The sequence below is a fragment of the Schistocerca piceifrons genome, chromosome 11 (assembly GCF_021461385.2).
Source record: "Schistocerca piceifrons isolate TAMUIC-IGC-003096 chromosome 11, iqSchPice1.1, whole genome shotgun sequence".
Lineage (NCBI taxonomy): Eukaryota > Metazoa > Arthropoda > Insecta > Orthoptera > Acrididae > Schistocerca > Schistocerca piceifrons.
Window position 1 is genome coordinate 1,368,887 of NC_060148.1, and position 27,460 is coordinate 1,396,346.

Genomic DNA, 27,460 nt, shown 5'->3' on the forward strand with positions numbered 1-27,460 from the left:
CCAGGCCATAAACGTAAAATTACTCTTATCTCCAAGTACAACAGTTTTGTTTTGAACGTGCACAGAACTGGCATTGCAGAAAGTCAGAAGCCTGGAAGTTCGTTTGACACCTGTGCGACGTCGTTACATTGATGACTAGGCTTGTCAGCAATGGGGAAAGAGTATCTGTGTATTTCATTGCTAATTTTTTTTGTGGTTTGAGATGATATCCACTAGAAGTGTACATTTAAAAATGTAATTGTGGATATTTTATGCTAATTATGTTCTTTCAAAGTGATAATTCGAGAAATTGAGATAAGTCAAGGATATTGGAAATTTGTTAGTGTGTGTAATATCTTTGGTAGTGTAAAATAACTTCCACGAACTCGTCATTGGTCGTCAACTGCTGTTGAGTACTGAATAACTATGGCGCGAGGTAGTAGTGCCGGGTTTGATAGACATATTACTATATTTTCTCCAGAAGGGAGATTATATCAAGTTGGTAAGTCCTACAGCTAAATTTAAGAATCTCCGCTTCGTTATTTGCAACAGTGGATTTCTGTCATTTTCTATTTTTAAGTCTGAAGAGAAGTGGTTTCTCAATGACTTGACACAATGGGAGAACTTTTAGGTTAAGGATGCATAGCTTTTGTACTTATTTACCTTCGGTATTCATGTATGGGACTGGTTGTTGTTATGTATTGTTTCTTGTTTTTACGAGATAGTTACGTGTCTATTACTGGTCCGTTACGCATTACGACTGGGTAGTGTTTCTGCATAGTCATGAAGGCTAAATTACAATCGGTTGGGTTTAATTTGAGAGTGAAGTAGTTACGTCTGTCTTGTAACACTACTGAATGCTGTAATGTGTCTTTTAAATATATATATAGTGCAGTGATGAGTAAATTTAAACTTTTGTACAGCTAACAGGAGATTCATCACAAAGTTAGTACTATGTTTGTACGTTAAATCCTACTGTTGTTTATTGCCTGATACTTCCGTAGAGTGAATTGTTCGATATAAACGCCCAGTTTCGTTTTGCAGAATATGCATTCAAAGCTATAAGCCAAGGAGGACTAACGTCGGTGGGCCTGAAGGGAGTAGACACTGCAGTTGTTGCCACGCAGAAGAAAGTTCCTGTAAGTTCATTACATATTTTTCTTAAGTTAAGCGTTTTGTACTGTGCCACATCGTCCGCTATAAGAGTAACACATGCATAATTTTCTAAACTTTCGAGAAAGCAATTAAAACTGAATTACATGTCTCCAGATCATTAAGTAACTACTGATACACTATTATAATATGCATAGTATGTTTTAAGTTACTGTAAGCAAATCCTTAATTGATTAAAAGTCCGTAAAATTGTTTGATTTTGTGGGTGCTTAAATTTTACATGAGCTTATGACATTTTAAAATAGCCATATTAAGTATTGTCTACTATACTCACAATGATATTCCTCAATAATGATGATTGTTTAAACACAGATGGGTCTATAATCTTTAAAGCTGGTGAGTATGAGGTGGATGCATCAGGGCATATTTGCCAGTACTGTAGCCCATTATTTATATTTGCAGTGTATTTAAATCACTTTGTCATATTTGACACACTTTACATTACAAAACTAAAACTGCTAAGTAAATTCTGAAAACATATTAAATAATGTACAGATAACAATGTGTTTTGATGCATTTTATGTACATCTATGATACCTGAACATCAACAAAAATGCAAGCGTGTCAGCTGTTGAACTTCCACCAGTGACATATGCAAGTACTGACCAGTTAGTGTATGAGTCTCGTAATCTTTAATACGCTCTTAATGCAAGCAAAGGTCAATATGTGAACTGCAGCATCTCACATGTGAAATGCTACCCCTGCAAAGCATTCTGAGGAGCAATGAGTACTCCACCAGTAAAAAGTGTAACAGGTTCAGACACTCGGGAAAGTGTCACATCGGAAAAACAAATGTCGGGTAAGGCCTTTGTGCCATACTGTCCCAGAGTGACTGACGGAATTGGTCATAAATTGCACAAACACGGCATAAAGGTTCTTTGTAAACCGACAAAGAAGACCAAACAGTGTCTCGGATCGGCAAAGGAGAAAAGTGACCCACTTGCAATGTTGGGAATATACCCCATACCGTGCACATGTGGAAAAGTTTATGATTGAATGACTGGACGATCGATCAACACCAGGATTACAAACCATAAGGCGTTGCTGGTTGGGGCAGGTGGAGAAATCAGTTGCACTGTGCGAGGCCAGCCACATAGTAGAAATTCACCAAAACAAAAGAGCTGTCACACCCTCTAGTTCAAAGAAGCTATAAAAATACCCAAGCATGAGAGTAGCTTCAGTGAGAAAGAAAAAGCCTCAAGGTGAACTGATTCAGGATTCCTGTGCTGCAGCAAACACCAGTTGCAGGTAGTAATAGAGAAACCATACCAGAAATGACTGTGGAGAAGCCCTCGGACATCGGTGCACGAGGTACATATAATCTGCACGAGTCCACCACCAGTAATGGTGAGGCTCTGACAATACCAGCCATTCGTGCTGCAGGAAAATCGTCAAACGTCGGCCGAAGAACCTGAGCCGGAAGCCAGCAGGCATCTCAATAAGTGGCAATGAAAATCTTCACAATTTTGTAAGCAAAAGTTGCCCATTTCAGAAGACTTTCCACAAAATTAGGCCTTCAGTGACTAAGGAATTGCACTTTTATGAGATTCCAAAGTTTGGGCTTTGACTCCCCAATCTTGTTCGTCCGATTAATGGTTTCTGCAATGCAGATGAAACGTATCAGGCTAGTGCGAGAAGATATTTTCTGTAACGGTATTGTCAGACAGCTTAGCCCTTTGTTCAGTTCACGAAATGATTATACCCTATACATAATTTCTCATTTGTATTTGCAAGTTCGCTGTTGTATATTCAGTCTTATTATTGTATTTGTATAGGCTAGTGTGTGTGTCTGCATGCTAAATGTTCACATATATTGAGTGAATTTTTTTTTTTTTTTAATACTTAAGGAGGAGAGATAAGAAGGTAGCTATTGTGTATTTGCATTAGCTATCGATACAACTCTCCGAGAGAAAAACTGCAAGCGAACAACCTCCATCAGGAAGGGCATGTGGTGAGGCTACAGCTTGCTGGACACTTTATAGCTGGCTTAGTGAAGCAGGTGCCTTGATGCTTAAAGAAATAGTCCATTTGTCCTCTCAAATCCTCTCCCAATTTTTAATGCTACTTACACTTGTCTGACCGATGGCATCCAGTACCAGCACCTGCACACAGTGATTTGGACCCTTTGCCCTCCACAGAGGCACCTAACCTGAGCATTAAGACAGAAAACTGAGATATGACGAACAAAACAAGCAGGGTACCGTGGAATGCTCTCTGTGAGAGGTAGGTGGGCACATAACTGGACGCATTACTTTGTTGTATGTGTGTTTGAGAACAAGGCAGTTAATAATTTCAAAGTATGCTAGATGTGATACTGATGACCTGCTGGTATAGCTTAATGTGCAGCATCCTGTATAATGATAGGGGGGGTGTCACGCGAATCAGTTCAGTGGGATCAGTTAATGACCCTAGCTCTGATAACATTGGGCAGCTCAGTCTCCTCCCCTGCCCTTCCCCATGTTTGTTTAGATAACAGGTGACCAGTATCCAATCTGTGCTTCAGAAATTAATCTTCCAGAAGCCCACTGTGATATGTTTTTGTGGTGACCTGGGCCAGTTGTGTGCCAAAATAATGTACAAAAAAAATCCGGCAGGTGTTCACAAACTTATTGAGGATTAAATGCTATAATTTCAATATCTGGTGTTCCCCAAGGAAGTTATCAAAATAGTCATGCCTGTGGTATATAAAGGAATCTGCTAAATTTCGGTTACACTATAAATCTCACACTCTAAAGACTGTCAGTTCAGCTAAATGCCTAGTAATTAAAATTAAGATTGGCTTAAAATTGGAATGATTACATAGATAATGATATGGGAAAAGCAAACTAAACACTGCATTTTATTGGCAGGGCATGTAGAACATGCAACATATGTGATAAAGAGACTGCCTACACTACATTTGTCTGTTCTGAGCTGGAGTATTGCTGGATAAGATAGGTGGACGACATTGAAAAAGTCCAAAGACGGGCAGCTCGTTTTGTGTTATCACTAAATAAGGGGGAGAGTCACAGATATGACAGGTGTGTCCGGGTGGCAATTATTAAAACAAAGGTGTTTTTCGTTGTGGTGAGATCTTTACACAAAATTTCAATCACCAGCTACTGCCTAAAAGGTATTTACAAGTGTGTCGAAATTTTACTCGATATAATTAAAAATAACACTACCTCTGCAGTTTTTTCATCCACAGATGACAGCTGCTCCTATTTTCATAAACCTTTGGTTATTCATAATGCAACACCACATATGTTAGCAATATTAGCTTATTCCCAAGAGTTAGCAGCTTTCACTCAGTTAATACCAGGCAGAAATCAAATCTGCATGTGGAATGCACTTCCTTGACTTTTGTGCAGAAAGGAGTGCAGTATTCTGCTGCATCCATTTTCAGTAAGCTACCACAAGAATTCAAACATCATAGCAGTAGCCCAAACACTTTTAAGTCTAAACTGAAGAGTTTATTTCCTCATGGCTCACTCCTATTCTGTCGAGGAGCTCCTGGAAGAGCTGAAAAATTAAGAAAATTCCAGTGTTACATTGTTGATTTTATTTACTTAAGACTTGTTGCCTGAATATGTTTCTTATATTTCATTTTATCTGTTTCTACTGTCTTGTTATAATTTCATGTATTGACTAGTTCCATGAGCATGGAGACTTCTCCTAAATTTGGTTCCATGGAACAATAAATAAATAAAATAAAAAAGGATAAAAATTTGCACTGAAAACACCCTCAGAGCATATCAATGAGGTTTTTGATTGAATAGAGCATTACGGACCAGCTGTTATCGTAAAAAGCTTTTCATGGTTTTGCGACTAGAATTGTATAAAGCACTAAATGAATTGCCTCTGTGACAACTAAGGATGATTAGTAAGCACTGAAGGACAGAAAGGCGAAGAATAAAACGACCGTAAGCTCTTGTGTAACAGCTGTTGTGAGACATTGGGACAACGTCTCTGCAGCCTTGTTCAACAGGGTGCTGCTTAGTGTGCTGCAGAGTACTGTCGATGCGCAGTTACGTTAGCACTAACTGGCGAGATTGCAATTGCGGTAAGAGACGTAAACACTGTGAACGAAATATTTCAAGTAACAGAAGCAGGAGCAGCAAAAATTTTACTCGATGTAATTAAAAATAACACTACCTCTACAGTTTTTCATCGACAGGCGACTGCTGCACCTGTTTGCGTAAACCTTTGGTTATTAGTAATGCAACACCACATATTAATTTATCATCCCTGTTACTAGTCAAAACGAAGAAAACACCCTGAATATTCTTCACTGTTGTAGTCCTGTGAGCACCCTTTGTTAATGGCTGCTATTTTGTCTACGTGATAAAGTCCCTTGCCTCTTGACGGTACTAGGCAAGGTCCCAATGACTGTGGTTTGCCGTTGCCTTCTGCCGATCGTAATAGGGATGGGTGATGATGACGACACGACACACAGTCCTCTCGAGGCAGGTGAAAATCCCTGACCCTGCCAGGAATCGGACCTTGGACCCAGTGCTCTGGAAGTGAGAATGCTACCGTGAGACCACAAACTGCGGACTTGATTTACGTAGATAAGCAAATGTCTATTGCTGATGTATGATTATCTGGCAATTTTGTTCTATTTGATGATCTACATATGGAAGTGAGAGGAGGGGAGGGGGCTAAAAGTGTATGAAACTCATTTTGGAAAGCTTTTCTTGGGAACTGTTACAGAATTCATCACATTTTCCATTAACATTTGTGTGGACTGTACATCTTATGAGACTGTATTTTACAAATATGCCTTAAGATCCACAGTTCATTTTCCGTTTATTAATATTGTAGCGTGACTATAAGCATTTACACACTATCTATGCAATCTCTTTGTTTCTGTAGAAATGTTGCCAACAACAGCACTGTTGGTTTCTGTAACTCTTGTTGTGAACTAATATAGCAACAAAAACAATCCAATTTTTTAAAATATAATTGGATAGATAAAAAAATCTACTCATCAAGAGACTGTGAAGAGTCTACGGATTTTCTGCTGTGTAATGCTTTTGTATGGGGTGAATTTTTCACTTTCCTTGTCATACTTAACACCAGTCCTAGACATTTGAGAATTGTCAGACTAGGGATAAAGTACAAAATACAGCATAGTGAACTCGTTTGTTATAGACATAGAGTGATTCTTCCCCCCCCCCCCCCCCCCCTCTTCCACCGTGTACAAACTCGAGGGACTGATTGATGAGAGGATATGGAACACAAAAGGTCTAATGAACTTATATCCAGAAATGCACGGTTTCCCTGCTAGATACCATGTATGCAATCGTACAGTGTTAGAGAGACTGAAGTCTAATACGTGCTGTACCATGCAGCCACAGTTATATTTTGTGTCAAAAATGATTTCCACGTACCTTAATGCACACGCGTACGCACTGTAGCACGTTCTGTCTCGTACGTTCGTACATTGGCCGGGCTGCACCCGAACATTGTCAAAGGCAGAATGAATACGCTGTTCCAGAGTCTCCACATCTGGAATGGGCTCCGCATACACGACACTTGCGAAGTGGCCCCGTAACCAGAAATCACACAGTTCGAGATCCAGTGATCGAGCAGGCTACGCAACCGGACCCCCTTGTCCGATCCGTGGACCGAGGAAGACAAAATGGAGATGCGTCCCGATGCTAATGACGAAGTGGACCGGAGTACCGTCATCTAGCAGCCACACAGACCTTCGAATCGTCAGTGACACCTCTTCCGGTAGGGAAGGTAAAGTCACCAGCAAGAAATGCCGGTAGTTCCAGTCTGGTAGGCCACGCGGAAGGAAGAGTGGTCCCCAGAATACGGTTGCCAGTTGTCCCGACCCACACATTCCGGCTGCACCGGTGCTGACGATTTGCTGTCACCGTACTGTGGGGGTTCTGCGTGCTACCTGACAGATGACTGTTATTAAAGTTGAAGATACCGCTCCGTGTAAAGGTGGCCCCTTGTATAAGTAGGAGGGATGACACAAATCCCAGAGTCATAGTTTCTGGTGAAGAATGACAAAACTGGTCGCAATGTGGAAAATCTGTCGTTATTTAGTCCCGCACACATTGTAAGTGATCAGGGTAGTAAGAATTGTCACAGAGAATGTTCCACACGGTCATCCGTGTTACGCCGTAATGCCAGGCCAACTGCTCGGTACTGACACGGCAGTCGCTTTCCACAGTGTTAATTGTATTTTCCTTAGAGTCAGGTGTCCGAACATTTTGTGTAAATCTTTCCCAATTTCCTGCTTCCTGAAACACTGACTCAGGCAAATGGTGAAACACTGTTGCAAACATCGAACGGTGCAGTTGTTTTCGGCGGGGATAGATCTCCCGATATAACCTCGCTTCCTGCCGCCTGTTGCCATTTGCCTTTCTGTAAGTAAACACAATGTCGGCAAGCTTTAGATTCGGATATGGAACCGTTGCTTGTGACACTATCACATCCACTAAAAGGTGAGTCAGCAAGAGGAGTGAATCTGACACATTACCAATTACTGAGGCAGGAGGGGGCACTAGGGCGTGACGTATGAAAAATTGTACCACTCGCTAGGAGGAAACCGTGCGTGCTGTAACCGTTTGTGCACGGTACAGTGTGTACTAGACCACAGTCTTTGTTACTGAGCAGCATTGAATAAATGGTCTCCTGGCAACCGTGCATTTCTGGACTTAAGTTCATTAGAACTTTTTTGTTCCATATCCTGTCACTGATTGATCCTTAGAGTTTGTACATGGTGGAAAAAATCACCCGGTGTTCATCAGTGACACTAAAAATGCAAATATTAACTTTTACATTTTGTCAGTTTCTTAATAAGAAACAGAAACTAAGGGGGGGGGGGGGGGCAAATTAAATGAACTCAAAATAATTGTACAAGGGAGTTGAATCAAATTTCACGATTGAGGCTGTACCTGTATTTGACAAGCTCTTTGTGGAATCTTCGCTTTCATTTTGCCGTAGAAATTCGCAGAATGGTACTCTAATGCTAATCTGTGAGATGACGACATTTATTTTATTTTTGTAATGCGCGCGAGTGTATACCTGTCCTTTTTCCCCCTAAGGTAAGTCTTTCCACTCCCGGGATTGGAATGACTCCTTACCCTCTCCCTTAAAACCCGCATCCTTTCGTCTTTCCCTCTCCTTCCCTCTTTCCTGATGAGGCAACAGTTTGTTGCGAAAGCTTGAATTTTGTGTGTATGTTTGTGTTTGTTTGTGTGTCTGTCGACCTGCCAGCACTTTCATTTGGTAAGTCACATCATCTTTGTTTTTAGATATAATTTTATAGCTGCATTGAAATGCATTTCATTTTATCATTTCTCCATACATAGCTTCTTATAGGGTGGAAAATGGTCCCAATTTTTCTCAATATTTTTTATGAAAATATTGTGTTTTTGTTTGCAGTGCCTTGACATCTGTGTGTTACTGACATTAATTTGTTTTTGTCTTGAAGCCTTGTATTCAGCGTATCCAGTAAAGTCTGTCAAAAATCCAATGTTTATTAACAGCTCAGTTGTGTCAATTTCTTTCCCGAGGTCAAAAAAATCTTTTCAGTTTTGCACATTTACATGACCATCTCACTTCAGAATAATAGAGAACATCTCTGTGATCTGCTTCCGTATCTGAATGAAACTCTCGAAACAGGTGATTTATTGATCCTGTCCTTCTGATGAAGTTTATAGTGGATATCATGAAGTCTGTCACTTCGTTCTGTATGAGAATTTTTCAGCATAATGCTTCTTGCCGGAGAGTGCAATGGTAGAAAGTGGGACATCCCAATTATCTTTCAGTTTGCTTTAAATTCTATTGAAAGCCCCTTCCTTCGTCGACTCGTCCTCCTGCCTCCGTCAGTTGACACACTTACCAATTTTAACCATAGTAATTACGTTGATACTAACGGTTTTTTCTAAGCAGCAAAATAAATCTTCCCCTGGGGTTATTTCAAAATGCGTAGCTGTAAAAGCTCCTCAAAAATAATAAAATTGTGATCAGTTTTCCACAAACGAATATTACTTGCCGCACAGTATTTGAAACTTTATCACTTTCATCGATAACTAAACGGACCGATTCAGATAATCGCACCTTCTCGTGAAGCTGCTCGCATCTATCATTGCCCAAATACTCTATATGCTGGGACCACATTCTGGCAGCTAGACAAATATCTATATTTTTTTAAAAAAATGCCTGGACAAACCTCAACCTAAAGCATATTGTTTTATTAGTTTGCTGTCAATAAATGTTCGGTCACACTTCCCGAGTAGTCGGGCTACCCTTAAACGCTGACGTACACACGACTCGATACTTTTAACCTGAACACTAAAATATTTTGGCGGTTCTTTACCAACTCGAGTGCTTTAATTTTATTTTTCCATAAATCACGCACAAAACTTGCAGATTTTACTGAATGCTTTCTATCGACACAGTGTTAAAGATGATAATCTTTTTGAACACCAATATTAAGCGTAGGGGTTTTCCTGCACAATCGATAGAAAGTATAATTCTGTCTGTGCATCAGTAAACCCTTTATTTTCGTCCGGAGTAAACTCTGCAACATTGGAAGTATTTTGTGTTGGATGTGTGCTTTGTAAATTCAATTGTCAAATGATGAAACTCACATTTGCCAAAATTCAAAACAAAATAGTTTTTAGTTTTGCACAGTGCCACAAATGTACAGTAATTTGCTTCTGTCAGTAGGCAGTGGTGATTTGTGGGTGGCAATTGTCACAGAGGCGAGCATTTAGTCTGATTGTCATTGTTTATTGGATTAAAATAATTCCAAATGATCAGGTCTTCATTTACAGTTGTGGGTGATAAGGTGAAGGGTGATCTCTCACGCCACACTCGTGTGTCATATATGTACGGACCTCACGACCGGGCAGCAGTCTGTCGGTTGTCGGTGGGGGAGGGGGAGGCAGCGGCAGTGGAGGGCGGAGAGTGAAGATTTATCTCACTTCCCTTGCAGTAGTTGCTGTGTAGTACTCCACATTGGCCTTAGTTACTGAGTATGAGACACTTCTGCGATCTTGTCAATGGTGTTTGGTTTCAGGACAAGCTGATAGACGCATCGACAGTGACGCACATATTCAAGCTGTCGGACAGCATCGGCTGCGTCATGACGGGAATGATTGGTGAGTTTCCGACTGTTTCTGCTTCCGTAGCCCTGTTGTATAAGTTTCGCCGAGTAATCTTAAATTTGCACCACTCACGATCTACAGTTGTGCTGCTTTCATTTTTCATTCTTCTGAAAATACTGTTTCTGTGGACACATTCTGCAAATTCTTTCTCTTATATTTGTGTTGCCCAGTACAGAGGCAGTGAAGTGTTATTTTGCCCACCTTCTTGTGTGTTAGGAGATGAGTCGGAACACTTACATTTGATATTTCACCTGAAATGATGTGTGTTAATTTACCTTTAATGTAACTCAGTCACTGTCAAGTCTTCTTAATGCGGAGGTCCTGCAAAGCGGTAGGTTCGTAGAATTGTGCTTGACCCTGGAACAACTCAAACTCTTCTCCTTTGCAGCTGTTATCGGTATAAGGAAAAAGATGCCTATTTTAACTGCGCAATAATGTCGTCATTTCGTCATTGCCTGTTTTGTGTTCGTTTCAATGGGTGTACAGTTCACAATTACTGTGTAACTTGGAGCAGATACAATATAAATTAAATTTTAACATTCACCTCGAAGGTTTGACAGGCAGTGACATTTCATTTTAGAACTACCTCGGTTCATTGCTATTTTCATTCTCGGAGAGGATGTGTTCTCGTCTACAGTGGAGACGCAGACGAGCCACTACGTCGGAACGTGAAAGACCCCGCCTGTAGCGGGTGAAAGCAGTTCAGCCGCTGTCACGTCTTGCGGATTACTCGAACTCTGCACAGACGTCAAACAAAAAGGCTGTGCACAGTACGTGTGTCACAACTTATTCCATATCTAATACTACTTCGCTGTTTTGTCACAATCGTCTTTCCTTGTCACAAATACAGAGTGGAAAACGTCATTTGCCTAAAGGGCACAAACAGTACAGCAGGTACTCTAGATACGAATATTATAATTCGCATTACTCCTCGTGTATTGAGAAGTTGAGGTGAATTAGTGTGACGTTACAGTGGTCCTCGAGTCAGATCGTTGTACGTGTTTGCAGTCTGTAGCTGTGCTGTGGTGGCTATGGGGTTGTGCACTGTAGTGCAGTCTGTAGTGTTTCAGCCACAGTGAATGGCTTTCTCACTCGGCTACTGGCAACTTGCCTGCACTGGAGAACTGAACTGCTGCCATTCTACTGTACACCTCTGGGAGGAGGATCATTTTGTGGCACTTCCTAAAAGTATTCTCTCACGAGCCAAATTAAATAACTTCACGTTCTTCTGTCTTGCCATTTCGCGTTTCTATCGGCACTATTACGTGGAGTTCAGTGAAGTTGGTGATAGTGGCTGGCCAGATGACCTTTCTGGTACTACTGTCCCCACGGGATGGAATTCGTGTACCACGTATCTCTGTGCCTAGAGTAAGTCTCGTGTCAGTGTGTATACACGCGCGCGCGCACACACACACATATCCATCCACAAATATACAGACACAAGCAGACATATACAGATATATATTGCCTCTGTATATGTCTGCTTGTGTCTGTATATGTGTGGATGGATATGTGTGTGTGTGCGAGTGTATACCCGTCCTTTTTCCCCCTAAGGTAAGTCTTTCCGCTCCGGGATTGGAATGACTCCTTACCCTCTCCCTTAAAACCCAAATCCTTTCGTCTTTCCCTCTCCTTCCTTCTTTCCTGACGAGGCAACAGTTTGTTGCGAAAGCTTGAATTTTGTGTGTATGTATGTGTCTGTTTGTGTTTCTATCAACCTGCCAGCTCTTTCGTATGGTAAGTCACATCATCTTTGTTTTTAAATACCTCTTTGTTTTTAGATATATAAAGTAATAGCAGAACTGTTTATGAAAAGGGGTAAGGATGTAAGTGTACTGGCAGGAGGCTTACCAGCAAGTCTGTTGCTTTGTTAGCCTTCTTTTTCTTGCCTCGGCATTATCTCGCTTTCGGACCGGCATCTCTCGTCCGGGTTTCAGTTGTAGGTGCACCCTCGTTATGTGGCATTTATTCGTCGACTACCCGTCCCACAAATATTATGGTTTTACCTTCTAAGGGTGGGCCTTCTGCATTCTCTGCTAGTTTTAATTTTTGTAAATACACTTACATCATTATCCCTTTACATAAATAGTTCCGCTGTAACTTTTGTGTGTACAGTTCGATCACTATCATTGTTTATTTCTTGTTCAGGTATGCACTTCGTGTAGCTACAAGCCACAAAACTGGTTGTGTCTTAACAAAACTGGTTCAAGGTACAGCTGTTTGTTTGGGTTTCTTGATATAAAACAAGGCAGAATTATTAGGTTTTGTATTCCTCCAGTGGTGCAATTTTTTCAGTGTCACCTTATGCTTTGTTAGGAGAATAAAAGTAGATGCCGGCTAGTTCACTGAGCATTAGCACTAAAGTTTTGCACCATATTTTACAGGAGGAGGAAGTAGTGGTTGGTTCTGCCTAACGTATACATCAGTTCATCCCGCATCCGTGGGGTCTCTGCTTCATTACAAGAATACAGTGTGTGAGCAAATGAATGAACCCTTCCCCTTAGAAGCAGAACTTTTTTAAAAGCTGAGTTACACGGGAATACTGTCTCGATAGTTCATTAGGAAAGAATATTTCCCGCAAAATGTGGTGGCTGGGTTTGAATCTTAGTATGGCACGGTTTTAACCTGTGGGAAGACATTCCCACATTTTGTTCAGCCAAAATCTTGGTATTTTACTGGGCAATTTCATCTCAAACTGTACAGTGTATGTGAATTAATCACCATGAAATTCGCTAGAAAAAATATAAATTAACTTGAATACCATACATGTTAAGAAACAAAATATTTTAATTTTCTCCTAAATTTTTTTTTTTTTTTTTTTTTTAAATTATACATGCCTCTGGGAAATGTTTATTTTGTAAATGACTTTTAACACAGTAGGGAACTTACAAAAAATACGAACAATAAATCAAAAGTACTGTAGGGCTGGCAGATATTTTGCTTTAAATGTCCTTCTCAGTGTGTTGAAGACACGTACTTCTACACTTTCATTTTACTTTACAAATTTAAGAAAAAAATATAATGCAAATCTTCTGGTTATATTACTACATATAACTGATCCCTCTATTAACATTGTGTGTTCTGATCTGGCCAACTTATATTTCATAAATATTTTATTAATAAGAACTTTAAAAAATCACATTTTTAAGAGCTTTTACAAATTATTTACCCAAGTCCCCATCATAAAATTTATGAGATTGCGCAGTGCATTATTTGGATTTGGTGCAATCAAAGTGGGCAATTTTTTGTGTGTAAAGTGTTAAATATTTTTCAACATTCTCCATATTTTTCTGTGTAACTTCAAGTGTGATTTAAGCATGTGTCATAAACACACCTAAACTTAAAAGTGAATCTTTCTGCTCAGTTTTGTGTGTGGTTTGAACTTTTTACTGTACACTGTGTCAGTGAGCTAATACAGTAGTAGCAAAAGAGTGAGACTGTGAAAATACACAAGATTATGTTAAAGAAAAATTAAAAACATTTCACAATTGCTGGAAATTTGGCTACGTTACTGCAGAAATATCAGTTCTCGGTTAACGGTGGTACCGTCACAGTCATTGTGCAAAAATTGCTATACTCTTGTGTGTATGGGTGAGAGAAATAACTTGGTCTCTCTCATGAACAGCCAGTTCCCTTAACACCTCATGGTCAGGCATATGCTTTCAAATGGCCATCATCAGCTTACCAGTGTACAATTTCCTTTTACCAAGTGCAGCTCTTGCTGAATCATCTTTGTTCACATGCAAATTCGGCGTGGCACAAACGTTTGGTGAGAAGCAGGATGAAAAACAAATGAAGTCTTTTCAGCTGTGCGGTGTTGTTACAGTTGACCTCCTTTCAGCAGACTTGCTATAGCAGTTGAAATGTACACCCACAGCATTAAAAAGAAACACCCGGACAGTAAAGTTCACACGTTTCGCCTTACATTTCAAACCCAGAGCCAGTGCTGGCAGTTCTAATTCACAGACTGTTGTAAATAAGTAAAATCAAGATAGGAAAGAGTAAAAATTTGTGAAAAATAACTAACAGAAAAATGTGTAAAGTTGGCTTACATTTTCTCTACATCATTATTTTATAAAATGCTTGAACAAAATCAAAAATTTTCGCTCTCACAGCTATGTAAAACAGTTATTTTGACTGAGAAATATCAATTCTGATTTACTTTTACTCGGCAGCAGCAAACATTTTAAGTATTTAAGTGTCAGATACCTTGACCTTGAGTATGGATAGGACTAACTTAAAAATATCTCACATTTTGCACAGAAAAATATTGCCTTTTCTGATTGTATCTGCTATAAGTACAGTGACTGGGTAATACCCCATGCAATTATTATAATATTCCAGATGGGGATTTTAGAGAAAATAACTTACAAGGAATTCTAAAAATCAGATTCTCATTTTAAAGAAGTAATATTTCGATAGTTCAACCAGTTAAGGCATTAAGGTCATTGCTGACAGCCAACTTTCAGTATTATCATTTCTCAAGAGAATTGACATCCAATGACTATTCGTGTTTTCATAAAACACAGTTTTGAAGTTTGCATAAAGTTACTGGTTTCCTTGTGTTACCTTTCCAGATTGTTTAATTACTACTTTACTTTCCCTTCCATTAAGAAAACGGTTCAATCCCGTCTCCAACCATCCCGATTTAGGTTTTCCTTGATTTCCCTAAATCGTTTCAGGCAAATGCCGTGATGGTTCCTTTGAAAGGGCACAGCCGATTTCCTTCCCAGTCCTTCCCTAACCCGCGCTCCATCTCTAATGACCTCGTTGTCGACGGGACGTTAAACATTAACCACCTGCCGTTAAGAAATTTTTATAAATAGCCGCAGTTAGACAAGTCTATAAAATTTTAACAAATCGACAGAACATGAAAATGTTTTATTGATTGACATGTGGAGCTTAAAAATATATATTTTTCAGCAAACTTGTAAATATCGATGTAACTCGTTCACTGTGAACCTCTAAGATTTGAGACGAAATCGGTCCGCCGCGACGAGTGGACTGCGGTCACACTGCCAATACTCCGCACTCACACGGCCTCCCCCGTTTCCCGTTCGCAGCCGACAGCAAGTCGCAGGTGCAGCGGGCGCGCTACGAGGCGGCCAACTGGCGCCACGTCAACGGCTACGAGATCCCGGCGGACGCGCTGTGCCGCCGTATCGCCGACATCTCGCAGGTCTACACCCAGAACGCGGAGATGCGGCCCCTCGGCTGCAGTGAGTAGCTCAGCACAGCAGCCGCGGGTTGGTGTGGCTGCCGTCACTGCTTATTCACCTCGTACTGCGTTCTTTAGTTCTTTAAATATTTCAATTTTTATCTGCAACTTCATATTGTCCTTTTTGTCGTTTAGCTGTATTTATTGATGATATGCTGAAATTTTCCATAGTCTCAAGTTTTGTTACCTTCTAATCGTGTTCCCCTCCCCCCTTTGTATTCAGATTGTCAGTTGGAGGGATCTGAGGACTTTGAAGTGAATCCTAAATTGATTTACTTTAAATACTGTTTGTTAATAATGTTTGTTAATACTGCGCATCGTGACAATTATCACCCGTATATTACTATTCGTACGTTTCGTATGCAATACCAGTAAACTCACAAGCGGCATTTATACTTCGTCTACTCACAATAACGTGAAAAATATGACTGACACAGAAGGTACGTTTTAGTTGTTCAATGTAGTGTGTGATCGGTTGATTTGAACAAAAGTTTGTGTAGACCCTGTTGTACGCCTGTTGTAAAGGTTAGGGTCTGCAGCATGCAATACACAGCTGTAGTTGTTCTTATTTTGACAATGTTTTTCAGTTAAAGTTTGATCATTCTTTGGTTATGAAGTACACAGGGAAGACTTCCTGAATGGGATGAGAGGGAAAGAGTTATTTATTTCGTAAGTCACCCCTGGTGCTCTTTAAATTTTGGAAATAGATGAAAATCAGTTGGGGCCGAGTCGAAACAGCACGGAGGATACACGAAGTGTAATCGCAGATACGAATACGGACTAATACCGTCTGTATAACGGCAGTCTGTGCCAGACTGGGACTCGAACATGGATTTCCCATTTATCGTGAGCAGTTGCCGCACCGTTAGGCTCAGAGAGCACAGCTCGCTGCCAGACCAAACTTCCACGTGTCGTCAGCAGCATTCCTTTAGCCAACTTTACCTGTCCAAGGGAACATTTCATTCTAATGGGGAATAACACGGGCACTGCAATATCGTATCGTACGGAGGACGGTAGATGACAGACGACCCGAGATGTCGCAGTGCGCGTGTGTGGTCTGGTCTGGCATTGTCGTGCGAAAGGACTGTGTGCTCCGTATGTGGATGAACTCTTCAAATTCGTGCTGTCAGAAACTCAATTGCAACATGCTGTTCCTCACACACGTATGTAGTTACGTGCTACACACGAGAATTTAAAGCCCTGTAGTGCAGAGAGTTGCAACTTACATCGGGAAAGTGAGAAAGTTGACCGAGTAACGTGCGTGACGTGTAGTACCTCGGCCGACATTGAAAACAGAATAATAAAATTGGGAGGAATTACTTTTCAGGAAGCCCTGATTAATTACAAGATTGAAACTATGGCAAAGACAGTGCATCAGCTATAAACAGGTACTGCAGACAACATCAGACTTTAAGATTGACGTGGAAAAATCACACCTCTGTTCAGATCTGGCACTATACTGCAAAGGCTTAGTAATGAGTTATTAAATTTTTGTGTGGAGTATTTTTACGTACAAGTTTTGACTGGAGATTCGCTCAGATCGGCGGCTAACCGGCGGCGATGTCGCAGGTATGATCGTCGTGGCGTACGACGAGGAGCAGGGGCCGTGCGTGTTCAAGACGGACCCGGCCGGTTACTACTGCGGCTACCGCGCCGTCACGGTGGGCGCCAAGCAGACCGAGGCCAACAGCTACCTGGAGAAGAAGCTCAAGAAGAAGCTCAACTACAGCGGCGACGAGGCCATACAGGTGCGTACCGGATAACTGGCGTAGACATTACAGCAATGTCACTCACTGCATAAGAGGCAGAAAGAGGGGGGGGGGAGGCACACACGTGGCCCCTGTCTCCGGGTGTCTGGGTCCGAATACGGCCACACCTGCATTTTGAGCTACCCTGCTGTCCCTACTCCTCCCTGCCCATTACCCCTCCACCGACCCCAGTGGGCAGCTGCCTCTGTCAGACACGGAGATGGTCGTGTTTCAGTCTGGACACCCAGAGACAGTGGTCGTGTGTGTGCGAGCTGTGAAAGTGTGAGAGTTTTCAATATGAGGCTGTCAACTGAAAACAAGAAAGATGGAAAAATGTAAACTGTTTATTATTTCAGAAGCAGTTGCCATAACTGTTATACATTTATACCTCTGTGAGACAAAACAGTCAGTGCGTTAATGGAAAAATGTTTGCAGTTGCCTACAGAACTGTCATTGTGCCCAGGCGTGCTCCTCTTTGTCCGAAGCAAATTGATGGCTACAAATGCGTTCCCTCAGGGCTAAAAAAAAGAGGAAGTTGCACGTAGAGAGATCTGGACTGTGTGGAGTGTAAGGGCTTCCCAGCAAATCATTTGTGGCACAGTCAAAATATTCTCGGCAACATTTGCGTGGGCCCCGAAGAAAGGCATTTGCCGCAATCCGTTTGCTTTGCAAGGCGAGGTGCAGCCGTGGTTCTGTAGGCAGTCTTTTCCACTGTGACTGACTCTTACTCTCTGCCTCCTCTGTGATGCCTTCCCCTATTGTTATTCTGTCCTGGACTTTTCATTGTTCGATAGGTTGACAGGAACGATGTAATGGCAAAAGTGTGGACAGAATTTTATCACGGAGTCGAGTACGTTCCTCCGAGAACCCGAGGCAGTATTCGGCAGGAGCCTGAAGACCTGAGGGTGCAGTCTAATTTTGGGACCACACTGAGTTTTATTGCAATAACTTTGTCGTTAGGAATTTATTCGACGTCTGAATTTGGAGCCTCGTTCGGTGTTCCACTTCTCACGTGTGGTCGGTACGTCACGGGTGATGGGTTATACACTTCTGTTTTGACACAGATTTTACCTCGTATGCACTCTTCTCCTTCAAAGTGTTTGCGGATTTCTGTATTGGATACAGCATTGCCTGCAATACTGCTGACTTTATCCACATTGACCACAATCATTTTGGGTTGATTAATGCGGGTGCTATATCGGGCTGTATGCTTCGGTTCCAGTTATTTTTGAATCCTTAATTTTGTACAAAACTGAGAAAATTAAACCCACACTACGAAGGAAAGAGTATTATTACTACTACTATTATTACTACTAGAAGCGTAGTAATTAAGTGACCAATCCCGAAGCTATCAGATAGCTGCACAGGCCTACAGGTGGTTCACACCAGCTCTTAACAGCTCAGAGACTTGTGTTATGCAATTCAAAACGAGCACTAATCACCACCTAGTGAGAGAAGTAGACGTAAATGGTTATACACAGACTGGAGCACAGCAAGTGAAATTCCTTGCAGCCCATCTGGATAAAGGCACGACTGATCGCTTGTTCAGCATATTTTCACTCCTTGCTGCCTTCTCAAATTATCTTATAGGGTAGTGCATCTAGAGTAAGTAAATAGTGTTCAATTCATCAGCAGAGGCAAGCAGTAAGGGTATTGTGTAGAGAAGATAATGCTACAGCTTGCAGAAGCTTTCTCAAGGAGTTTTTGAACTCTTGACTCGCTTGCCAACACATTTACTCCTTAATAGTTTTTGTTGCTGGTATTAGATCAGTTGGAACCAAAGAGTGAGGTACATACAATCACAAGGCACAAAAATAATTTTCATGTAGTCCTTGCCTCCTTGTCCTGGGTTCGGAATGGAGTTCTGAAATCCGATGGTAAGACATTCGGTGAGCTCCTGTCTAACACAAAGCAAGAAATTGAGAATCCTTGCGAGTTCAAAAGTAGATTGAGACATCCCCATTAGCCATTGTTTTTGAAAATTATCTGAATATCTAGATTCAGAGACAGAAAAGTTCTGTTGCTGGCACAGAAAGTAGCAGTTTTTATGAGAATGCTGTATGACAAGCAGTAATCTGTACTAATATTACAAATGTGAAACTCTGCTGCATTTTTGCGACTAAGCAGACGAACAGATTATGACTAAATTTAGTGCGGAGATAGCGTGAAACCTGACGAAGAGCATAAGATACTTTGGAAAGTGTGTTAAAAACGATATCTATTCATTTCCAAAATATTATGTAAATTACCAATGACATTTACTCATTGAAAAAGCTATTTACTTGCTGACTTTTGAACCTTATCATATTTGTAAAACTGCTTCTATTGGTTATGTTCTGTGGGGTACGATTCAACATAATGAATACATTTATTATACAATCCTCAACACATTTAATCCGTACTTCCGTTATAATATTACTAAATGTGAAAGTAACTCTTACATATTCGTGAGTAAGCGGCTGAACAAATTTTGGTGGATTTGGTACGGAGATAGCTCAAACCCCGAGGAACGACAGACTATTTTAGTAAAAACGAGAAAGTCTATCCCTAATAGGGGGAAATAGGGAATTAAACTTCTTTTTGTACACCAGTGAACATAAACTGTCTTTAAAAATTGTTAAATTGGTTCTACAATGTACACGTTGTATAAAGCGTAGCTGCTTCAATGGCACTCCTGCCCTTGCACTGCTCGGCTATTTAGCTGTGTGCCGTGCAGTTGCGAGGAGGGTCACACACACACACACACACACACACACACACACACACACACACACACACACACACACGAGGGCAGCTGATATTGCATGTACAACAGCTTACTTACTCACCATAACATCACATAAAAAGCCACTCATATGCAGCAGTGCTGGTAACAGCTAGTGTGCTAAAAACAGCACTCAATATTTCCAGAGGTAAACATATTTTCCTTGAAAAATACTCCACTACAATCAATATTAAGGTGCTAATAGCAGCTTCTTTATTTTTTTATTTTACATGTCTAGTTCTGCAGGACCAAATAGATGAGAAAATCTCAAATGTCATGGAACGTGTTAGTACATGAAATTAAAACGTAAAAGTAATAAGATAAAATGCAGTGTTTACTAATCCCAAAAGATACTAGCTATAAGTTTATGTAAACGCAGTCAACAGTATGGGACAGGAATCGGCTTAATTTTCAAGGAACTCCTCAACAGAATAGAATGAGGAAACCCTTCAGTTTCAGTTTGAAAGCGAGTGGGTTACTGCTAAGATTTTTGAATTCTTGTGGTAGTTTATTGAAAAATGGGTGCAGCAAAGAAGTTCTTTGAAACTACGGTGAGCTGTATTGTGTTTTATAGAACACTGGATCTTAAAATCGGTACAAATGTACTCCCAAAATGAATCAAACATGGAAGAAACGAGTTCATGCGTGCATTACTAAACGAGGCAGCCATTTTGTGCATATGTTAACAATGCTTGTAGTCCCATCTGTAAGTAAGTTAACTTCAGATACACTGGCTCGTCATTTAGCAACTGTGGGGGAATCGTGCTAAATGATTTCTAGGTTAGAGGGCCTCGGGGAACCACACGGAGGGCGTCAGTCTAAAAGTGGGCAGGTAAAACACATTAACGTAGTTGTAGAAACAATTGGTATTGTAGTTGTAAATTGTCGTAGCTGTGTTGGGAAAGAACCAGACTCCAAGCCCTAATAGAAAGCACTGTAGCTAAAGTAGTTGTAGGTCCAGAGATCTGGCTAAAGCCAGAAATAAGTTCAGCCGAAATTTTTTCAAATGGTCTAACAGTGTTCAGAAAGGATACATTAAATACAGTTGGTGGTGGAGTATTTATTGCTGTCAGAGGTAGTCTGCCTTGTAGCAGAATTGAAGTAGATAGTTTGTGTGAAATAGTATGGGTCATTTTGCAGCAGCGTGCACCCCAAGCAGTGTGTGCTCGACATTTCAACTTCTGAATCGCTTATTGTACAAAATCTGAGATTCGACAGATAGCCTCGAGAGACATTTTAAAAGTGAGCACGATCTGACATAATTAAAAAAAAATAGTTTCTTGGTTTTCTTCTTGTCTGAAACTACTGATCCCGGAAACGGGCAGTTAATCTCATTATCGTTGAATTTTTCGGCACTGTGGTATCTGGTTATTTCCCACAAAGTACCTGCGTGCCTGCATACGATTGACTGGCAGAATGCTGTTTAGTAATGAAAACCAGCTTTCGTGGGAAAATGGCACATTCACCAAACAGTGAACTGCACAATACTATAGACGGGTAACCGTTATATTACAGTGGTGTTTCCAGTTGTTTGTAATACCTGTGGCGCTACCTGACAGTGTGCGATTAAAGAAATGCGGTACAATTCCAATCGACACACACATTTATTTTTGTGCGCACGAATTTTCTGTCGGACTGTATAACTCGGGATTGTGCAGCTTAATGTTCCTACAGTATGCTAAAATTTGGAAGTGAGCTCTTTTTGAAACACTTTGTATTTAGTGAAGATGAGCATAGTTTATAGATAACATTGATGTGTGAATTCACTGTTTTTTATAATTTTACTCGTGTTACAGTTGGCAGTATCTTGCCTGTCGTCTGTGCTGGCAGTAGACTTCAAGCCGTCTGAAATTGAAGTTGGGGTGGTGTCGAAGGACAATCCGAAGTTCAGGTACGTACTTCTTTTATTTCTAGCCTGTGAAACCTGTCGTGTAATGGGAAGTGCAGAATTTTTAATTCGTGCCGATCGGTACTCGGTCCTGTAGTCTAGAGTTGCGAAGACTGGACCGTCAATTAATTTTACTCGAACTGGCTAACACCTTTTATAAAAAAATTTAATACATTTGCTATCTCTGTGTATGTACGTGGGTGAGGGTCTACAAAGTTAATGCGTAATTGGTCACATTAGTAATATTCTGAAAATATTGTGAAATATCAGTACCATAATCCTTCAAATAGTGTCATAAAAGTCAGTGAGTTAAACAAAAAAGATCCGTTATATACTTACTTATACATGGTGCACAGACCCAATTTGACTAAAAGTGTAGGGCAGAAAGCAGCACAAAATGAAGCCATTTGGTAAGTTTGCCGAGCAGGTAATGTTTTTATTATTAAACCCTTACAAACTTCAATTCAGTATTTCTTCGTGCTGTGTACACTTCATTTTGCCTTCCGAGCAGCATAAATTCTGTCATTTTCAGTAAAACAACTCATTGAAACTTAACCGTGACTGAACTTAATCAGCTTGAAGTATGCTACAGAGCTCGTTTCAGAAAACAGAAAATGTTCTCCACTTTTGGAAAGCTCCTCTAGTTTTGTTCGTACGAAATCAGTATTTGTTCTTTGTTTTGAGCAACATCCCCCACCCATATACTCGTGCTAATAACATTCTCAGGTGAAGTAAATTCTCCAACTTGCTTTATTTGTACGAACCTGAGAGTGCTCTCCGAAATTTAGAGTATAAAGTTTAGCTACGGGGCCGCCGGTTGCAGTACGAGGGCAGGCCGCGAGATTTTCTGGGAATGTTATCCGCACCGAAAGCCACCTCGGAGAAATACTCTTGTGACAGTTGACAAACTTAAGAGAGCAACAGGATCTTTATGAGCTAATAAACACGATACAGGCAAGGTGCTGTGTTCGTATAGTAAAAGTTTGATGAAAATGTGTTAAATCACACGGAGCAAGATCCGATGACAAATAAGAGACGAATCGCACGTGAAGTTGCTGTGGACCAGTGTCGGGCCTGGAGTGTCGTTAACAAGATCGTTCTGTATCCTTTCTGGCAACAAAAGGTAAAAGTTGTGAGTCCGGACGACTTCCCTGGGCGTCTGGGATTTGTCGATCGGTTCCTACGACGAGTAGCAAAACAGCCGCATTTCCGTGAACATTTGATGTTTACAGACCGGGGTTGCGATGTTCTAATGTGGTATGATAATGGTGGCCGGTTTGAACATTTGCTGTGAGATACTTGTGTTAGGTAACTTACGGGAAGTTTGTGTACAAGTGCATACTCATTTTTCATTTACTTTGACCTTCATAGGACATGCAGCCTGAAACATGGAGATGTGATTGTTTCAATTATTAAAGAACTGCTGTATTGTATGTCAACTAAGTACAGTAGACGTGTATGTGAGGCTTTGTTTTTCTCTCTCTTCACGATTAATTAGTCCAAGCATTTTGTTTACGTACACATTTTCTGTGAATTACTTTTCACTTTGACAAAAGACATCCGTACACCAATTTCAATCAAGTTTGTATAGCACCAAAAATATGCAACTGTGATCCGTAGTTCCTACACTCAGATTCCTTCACTTGATGCTGTCTTTCTGCCCTACACTTTCTGCACCCTATATATTAAAAGTGCCGTAAAAACGCACACCCGCGCATGCGTATGTACGTATGTAAATACTACATCTGGTCTTGATCAGAAATTTTGTATATGAAGGAACAATATTTTGTACGGCAACTACATTTGTTAGTATCGTATGCTTTGTTACTTGGGACTGGAATACAACTGGGTACAGCATTTTGAAATATAGTTAAGAACAAGAAATACTATAGTAGTCTTCAGTTATCCAGAAGTTACTTTTTAATTAACTTCTCATCCGCATAGTCCTCCGTCAACACATTGGGATTGTTTCCCATATTGTGCCTTAAGAATGCACTTTTTCAAGTTACCTTCACGGTTTCCAAATGGCGCAACCTTCCCGATCAGTTAGTAGATTTGTCGGAAGGCCGAGCTGACGTGCTGTTAGGTGGCCGGTTAAAGCCGAACATAAATATACGAGCATTTCTTCTTGTGCGGCAAGGAAATTAATAGTTTGGAACAATGACACAGGTACAGTCTTTGAGTACGCTTTCCTAGGTCACAGGTGACTAAAGCCAGAGTAATCATTAATTGTGTAACTCGGCTATTTTACTTCTTCAGAGGTGTTCGAACTGAGGAGCACAGAATTCCGTCGAGACCAAGTTTGCCGAGCATCCTTTATCGGAATACTCGTTTAAGCTGCTATCCCGTACTTGTCTTTTCTTTATGGGAGGTGCCCTCTGTTAGAAGGGCCTGCTGAAAACCTTTACATAAACACCACTAACCGAACCCTTCTGAACAGAGCGTCAGAGAACTGAGCATTCTCTCACTGCAACCAGTTGGCGAGGGCGAGCAAACGGCATTCGGTCGCACTCAGTTCCCACTATCCCGTATTCCGCAAATTGTCGGGATTTCGATGTATCGTCAAATTATTTTGCATACCTGAAAATATTGTGAAAGAATTTGTGTTGTCAACTAAATGGAAAAACGAACGAAATGGATCTTTGGTTGAACATAAAAAAACTATTCATATATTTTAATTTCAAAGAAGATTGCTCTATTTTCTCAAAAATCAGAACAAATTAATGGTGCTACAGTAAGATTGTACTACCGAACTTGTGAATTACACAAAAGCATTAAATGCTGAAATATTTCTATTTTAAACAATTAAGTGTGAAAAACAGTATCAGACATATGTCTGCTAAAACTTTAACACACAAGTGACTTCGGGTAACCCCCACAGGGAACAGTCGCACGACACGAGATCTCGGTGGCCGGTAGTTGCCTCAGTGTTGCGATGTGGCACAGACAGGAAATCTCTCCCGTGACAGTGTGTGATGCACAGGTGGTACGACCTTGCTCACACCACTCGGTCCGCTCACTCTATTTGGGGCAAGGAAACACTCTCACCGCGTTGCGATAACCTCTGCCATTCACAATCTTTTTCCCCCCACACCCATTATCCTCTCCAGACTGTGGCCACCTGTATCGAGTGTTGCCTGGCAGGTTTGTTGGCCCAAATCTGGCAGCTGTATGTGATCGATGCAACTGTCCAGTTGGAAATGGGTCTCATCACGAAAGGTGACTCTTCGCGAACCCGATGTCCTTATTTTGGTTTCGCATCAGCCAGTTGTACCCAGTTCTTACGACAGTTAGCACTAGAAGTTGCGTCAGTTGAATCTCGTAAAAGTTCTCGCGAGGGATGACGGTTTGAGATTTGGGGAACCTGGAGCTACTTTCTCACTTACTGAGACAATATTTTTAGCAGACGGGCAAACACAATCACCTCAGTGTCGTAACATCAGCAGCTGAAACTTTCTGCAAACTTTTTAATCATTCGACAAATTGTGTACGTTTAACTGACCGAACTTTGTACGCAATTTGAGAAGTGTCGCTAAAGGGCTTACCCAGTATTTGTAATAAGGTTTGGTGGTGGAACTGTGTTCTTAGACTATAAGTGATTCATTTTCACCGACCACAATGTCTTCAGGTAACTAGTGAGCATTGCCACCTGACTTGAAAAAAAATAGACAATTTAGAAAATTCCACTGTGCAGTCTTATCAGGGGGAGTTGAGAGGCTCACAACCTCCACAAAACTTTTTCATAGAAGCAATTAAATTCTTGGATATAAGGTGTGTTCAGAACAGAACAAGGATTTTTGTTTCTGAAATGAATTTAATCCACGTCAAGATTATCGCTCTAAAAATTCTCGATTGGATGTTACGTGCTTAAGATAGTTTCCCAATCCCTGAAACAATTCTGGAACTTGATTTTTGGGATTGCTTTTGGCTCTCTCAGCAAAGTGTTATTAATTATTACATTAAAATATTCTATTTATCTTATCGTACGCAGACAATGTACTATTATTATATTGAAACATTTTATATATTTCAGTGTTACAATAATTAAACGTGCATGTTAAAAGTGGGGATTAATATAGAGCTACGGGAGAAAGTAGGTAACAAACTGCAACCCCCCTCCTGCCACCTTCTCGAATAGAAACCTTGTTTTGTAGATTCCTATTGGGACACACATTGTAATCTAAAAAGCTGAAAGCTTTCTTTGTCCCTAATTTTGCAAGTTGCACATTGCCAGTCTGTATTTTATATCCTCTCCTCTTCTGCTGTCAGTTTTGCTGCCCAAACAGCAAAACTGATCTTGTACTTTTACTGTCTCAGCTCTTATGCAATTTCCCCAACATTGCCCGATTTAATTAAACTACTTTCCATTTCCCTTGTGCTTTTGTTAAATTTCATCTTTTAAAACCTTTTGCAGACACTATCCATTCCATTCCATCCAATTTATGTTCCAATTCTTCGCCATCTCTAATAGACACAGACTTAAAATGTCATTGCAAATGCCCAAGTTTGTATTTCTCCCCCCTGGACTTCAACACCTGTTCCAAATTTCTCCTCAGTTCCCCTCACTTCTTGCTCAATGTACAGATTGAGTAATATTGTGGATAGGCTACAACTTTGTTTCACTCCTCTTTCAACTATTCGTTTTTACCTATCGTGTACTCACTCTTACAACTGCAAATTAGTTGCTGTTAAGTTGGTAAATACCATTTTGTTCCCTGTATTTTATTCGTGTTAACTTAATTCTGAGGACCTTATTTCGATCGAGATTCTCAAAAGCTTCTTCTTGATTGTCAGATGTTATAAAATGTTACCAGAATAATGGTTTCATTCAGTAGCAGTAGCCTGTCGGACGTGCAGTGTCACACATTAGGCTTTTTCTCAGTTTTAATTTAACAGAGTTACCGAGACGACGACGCTGTCATTAACTCGTGTCGTTCCAGGATTCTGACAGAGCAGGAGATCGACGTCCACCTGACGGCCATCGCGGAGCGGGACTGACGCTGAAGCGGCGACTCGGAAGTCCGCCGACAGGTCCGAGGTCGTCTGCCGAAGAGTCGCGGGCACTTTGCCACTTTTGGAGAATGTGCTGTCTTTTCTTTAAAAGTTACTCTGTTTGGCTGGCACGCTATTTGCCTCCATCCTTGTTGTCAGTGATTTTTAAATAATTTGTGTAACACACAGGTCTGGTAATAAATGAAGTGTCATACAGTTTTGTGTCTCGTTTAAAATTTCCAATGCGGATTGATTTGGTAATCTAAAATGCTTTTCAGGTTATGTATGTGCACAGCCAAATAAATGCAACACTGTAGGAGACAGCAAGTTGCTGATAAGGACCAAACACCTAAACTAGTTGGCAGTTGTAAAGGGGAGCAAACGTAACACGGTGGAGAGGTGTGTGCGCGCGCACTGCACACGATGAAACAGTCAACAGCTAGTCCAGACCCGTTTATAAGGACACTGGCTAAGTATATAAGTACTGTGTATATGTGGGGGGGGGGATGATTAATAAACTGGTATGCCAAAACATATATTGTATTTATTCTGTTGCACATAGGCTGTGGTGTCTCTTGTTCT

General features: G+C 40.8%; 1 protein-coding gene across 1 annotated transcript; it reads left to right on the plus strand.

Moving 5' to 3' along the window:
* The first annotated feature begins 326 nt into the window (after positions 1–326).
* On the plus strand, positions 327–27,094 carry LOC124720325 (proteasome subunit alpha type-6-like). Its single transcript, XM_047245635.1, has 7 exons — positions 327–481; positions 1,024–1,118; positions 10,181–10,262; positions 15,332–15,487; positions 17,056–17,234; positions 21,795–21,889; positions 26,827–27,094. The coding sequence occupies exons 1-7, from the start codon at positions 406–408 to the stop codon at positions 26,882–26,884; spliced, it is 741 nt and encodes a 246-aa protein (XP_047101591.1). The 5' UTR covers positions 327–405; the 3' UTR covers positions 26,885–27,094.
* The last annotated feature ends 366 nt before the right edge of the window (positions 27,095–27,460 follow it).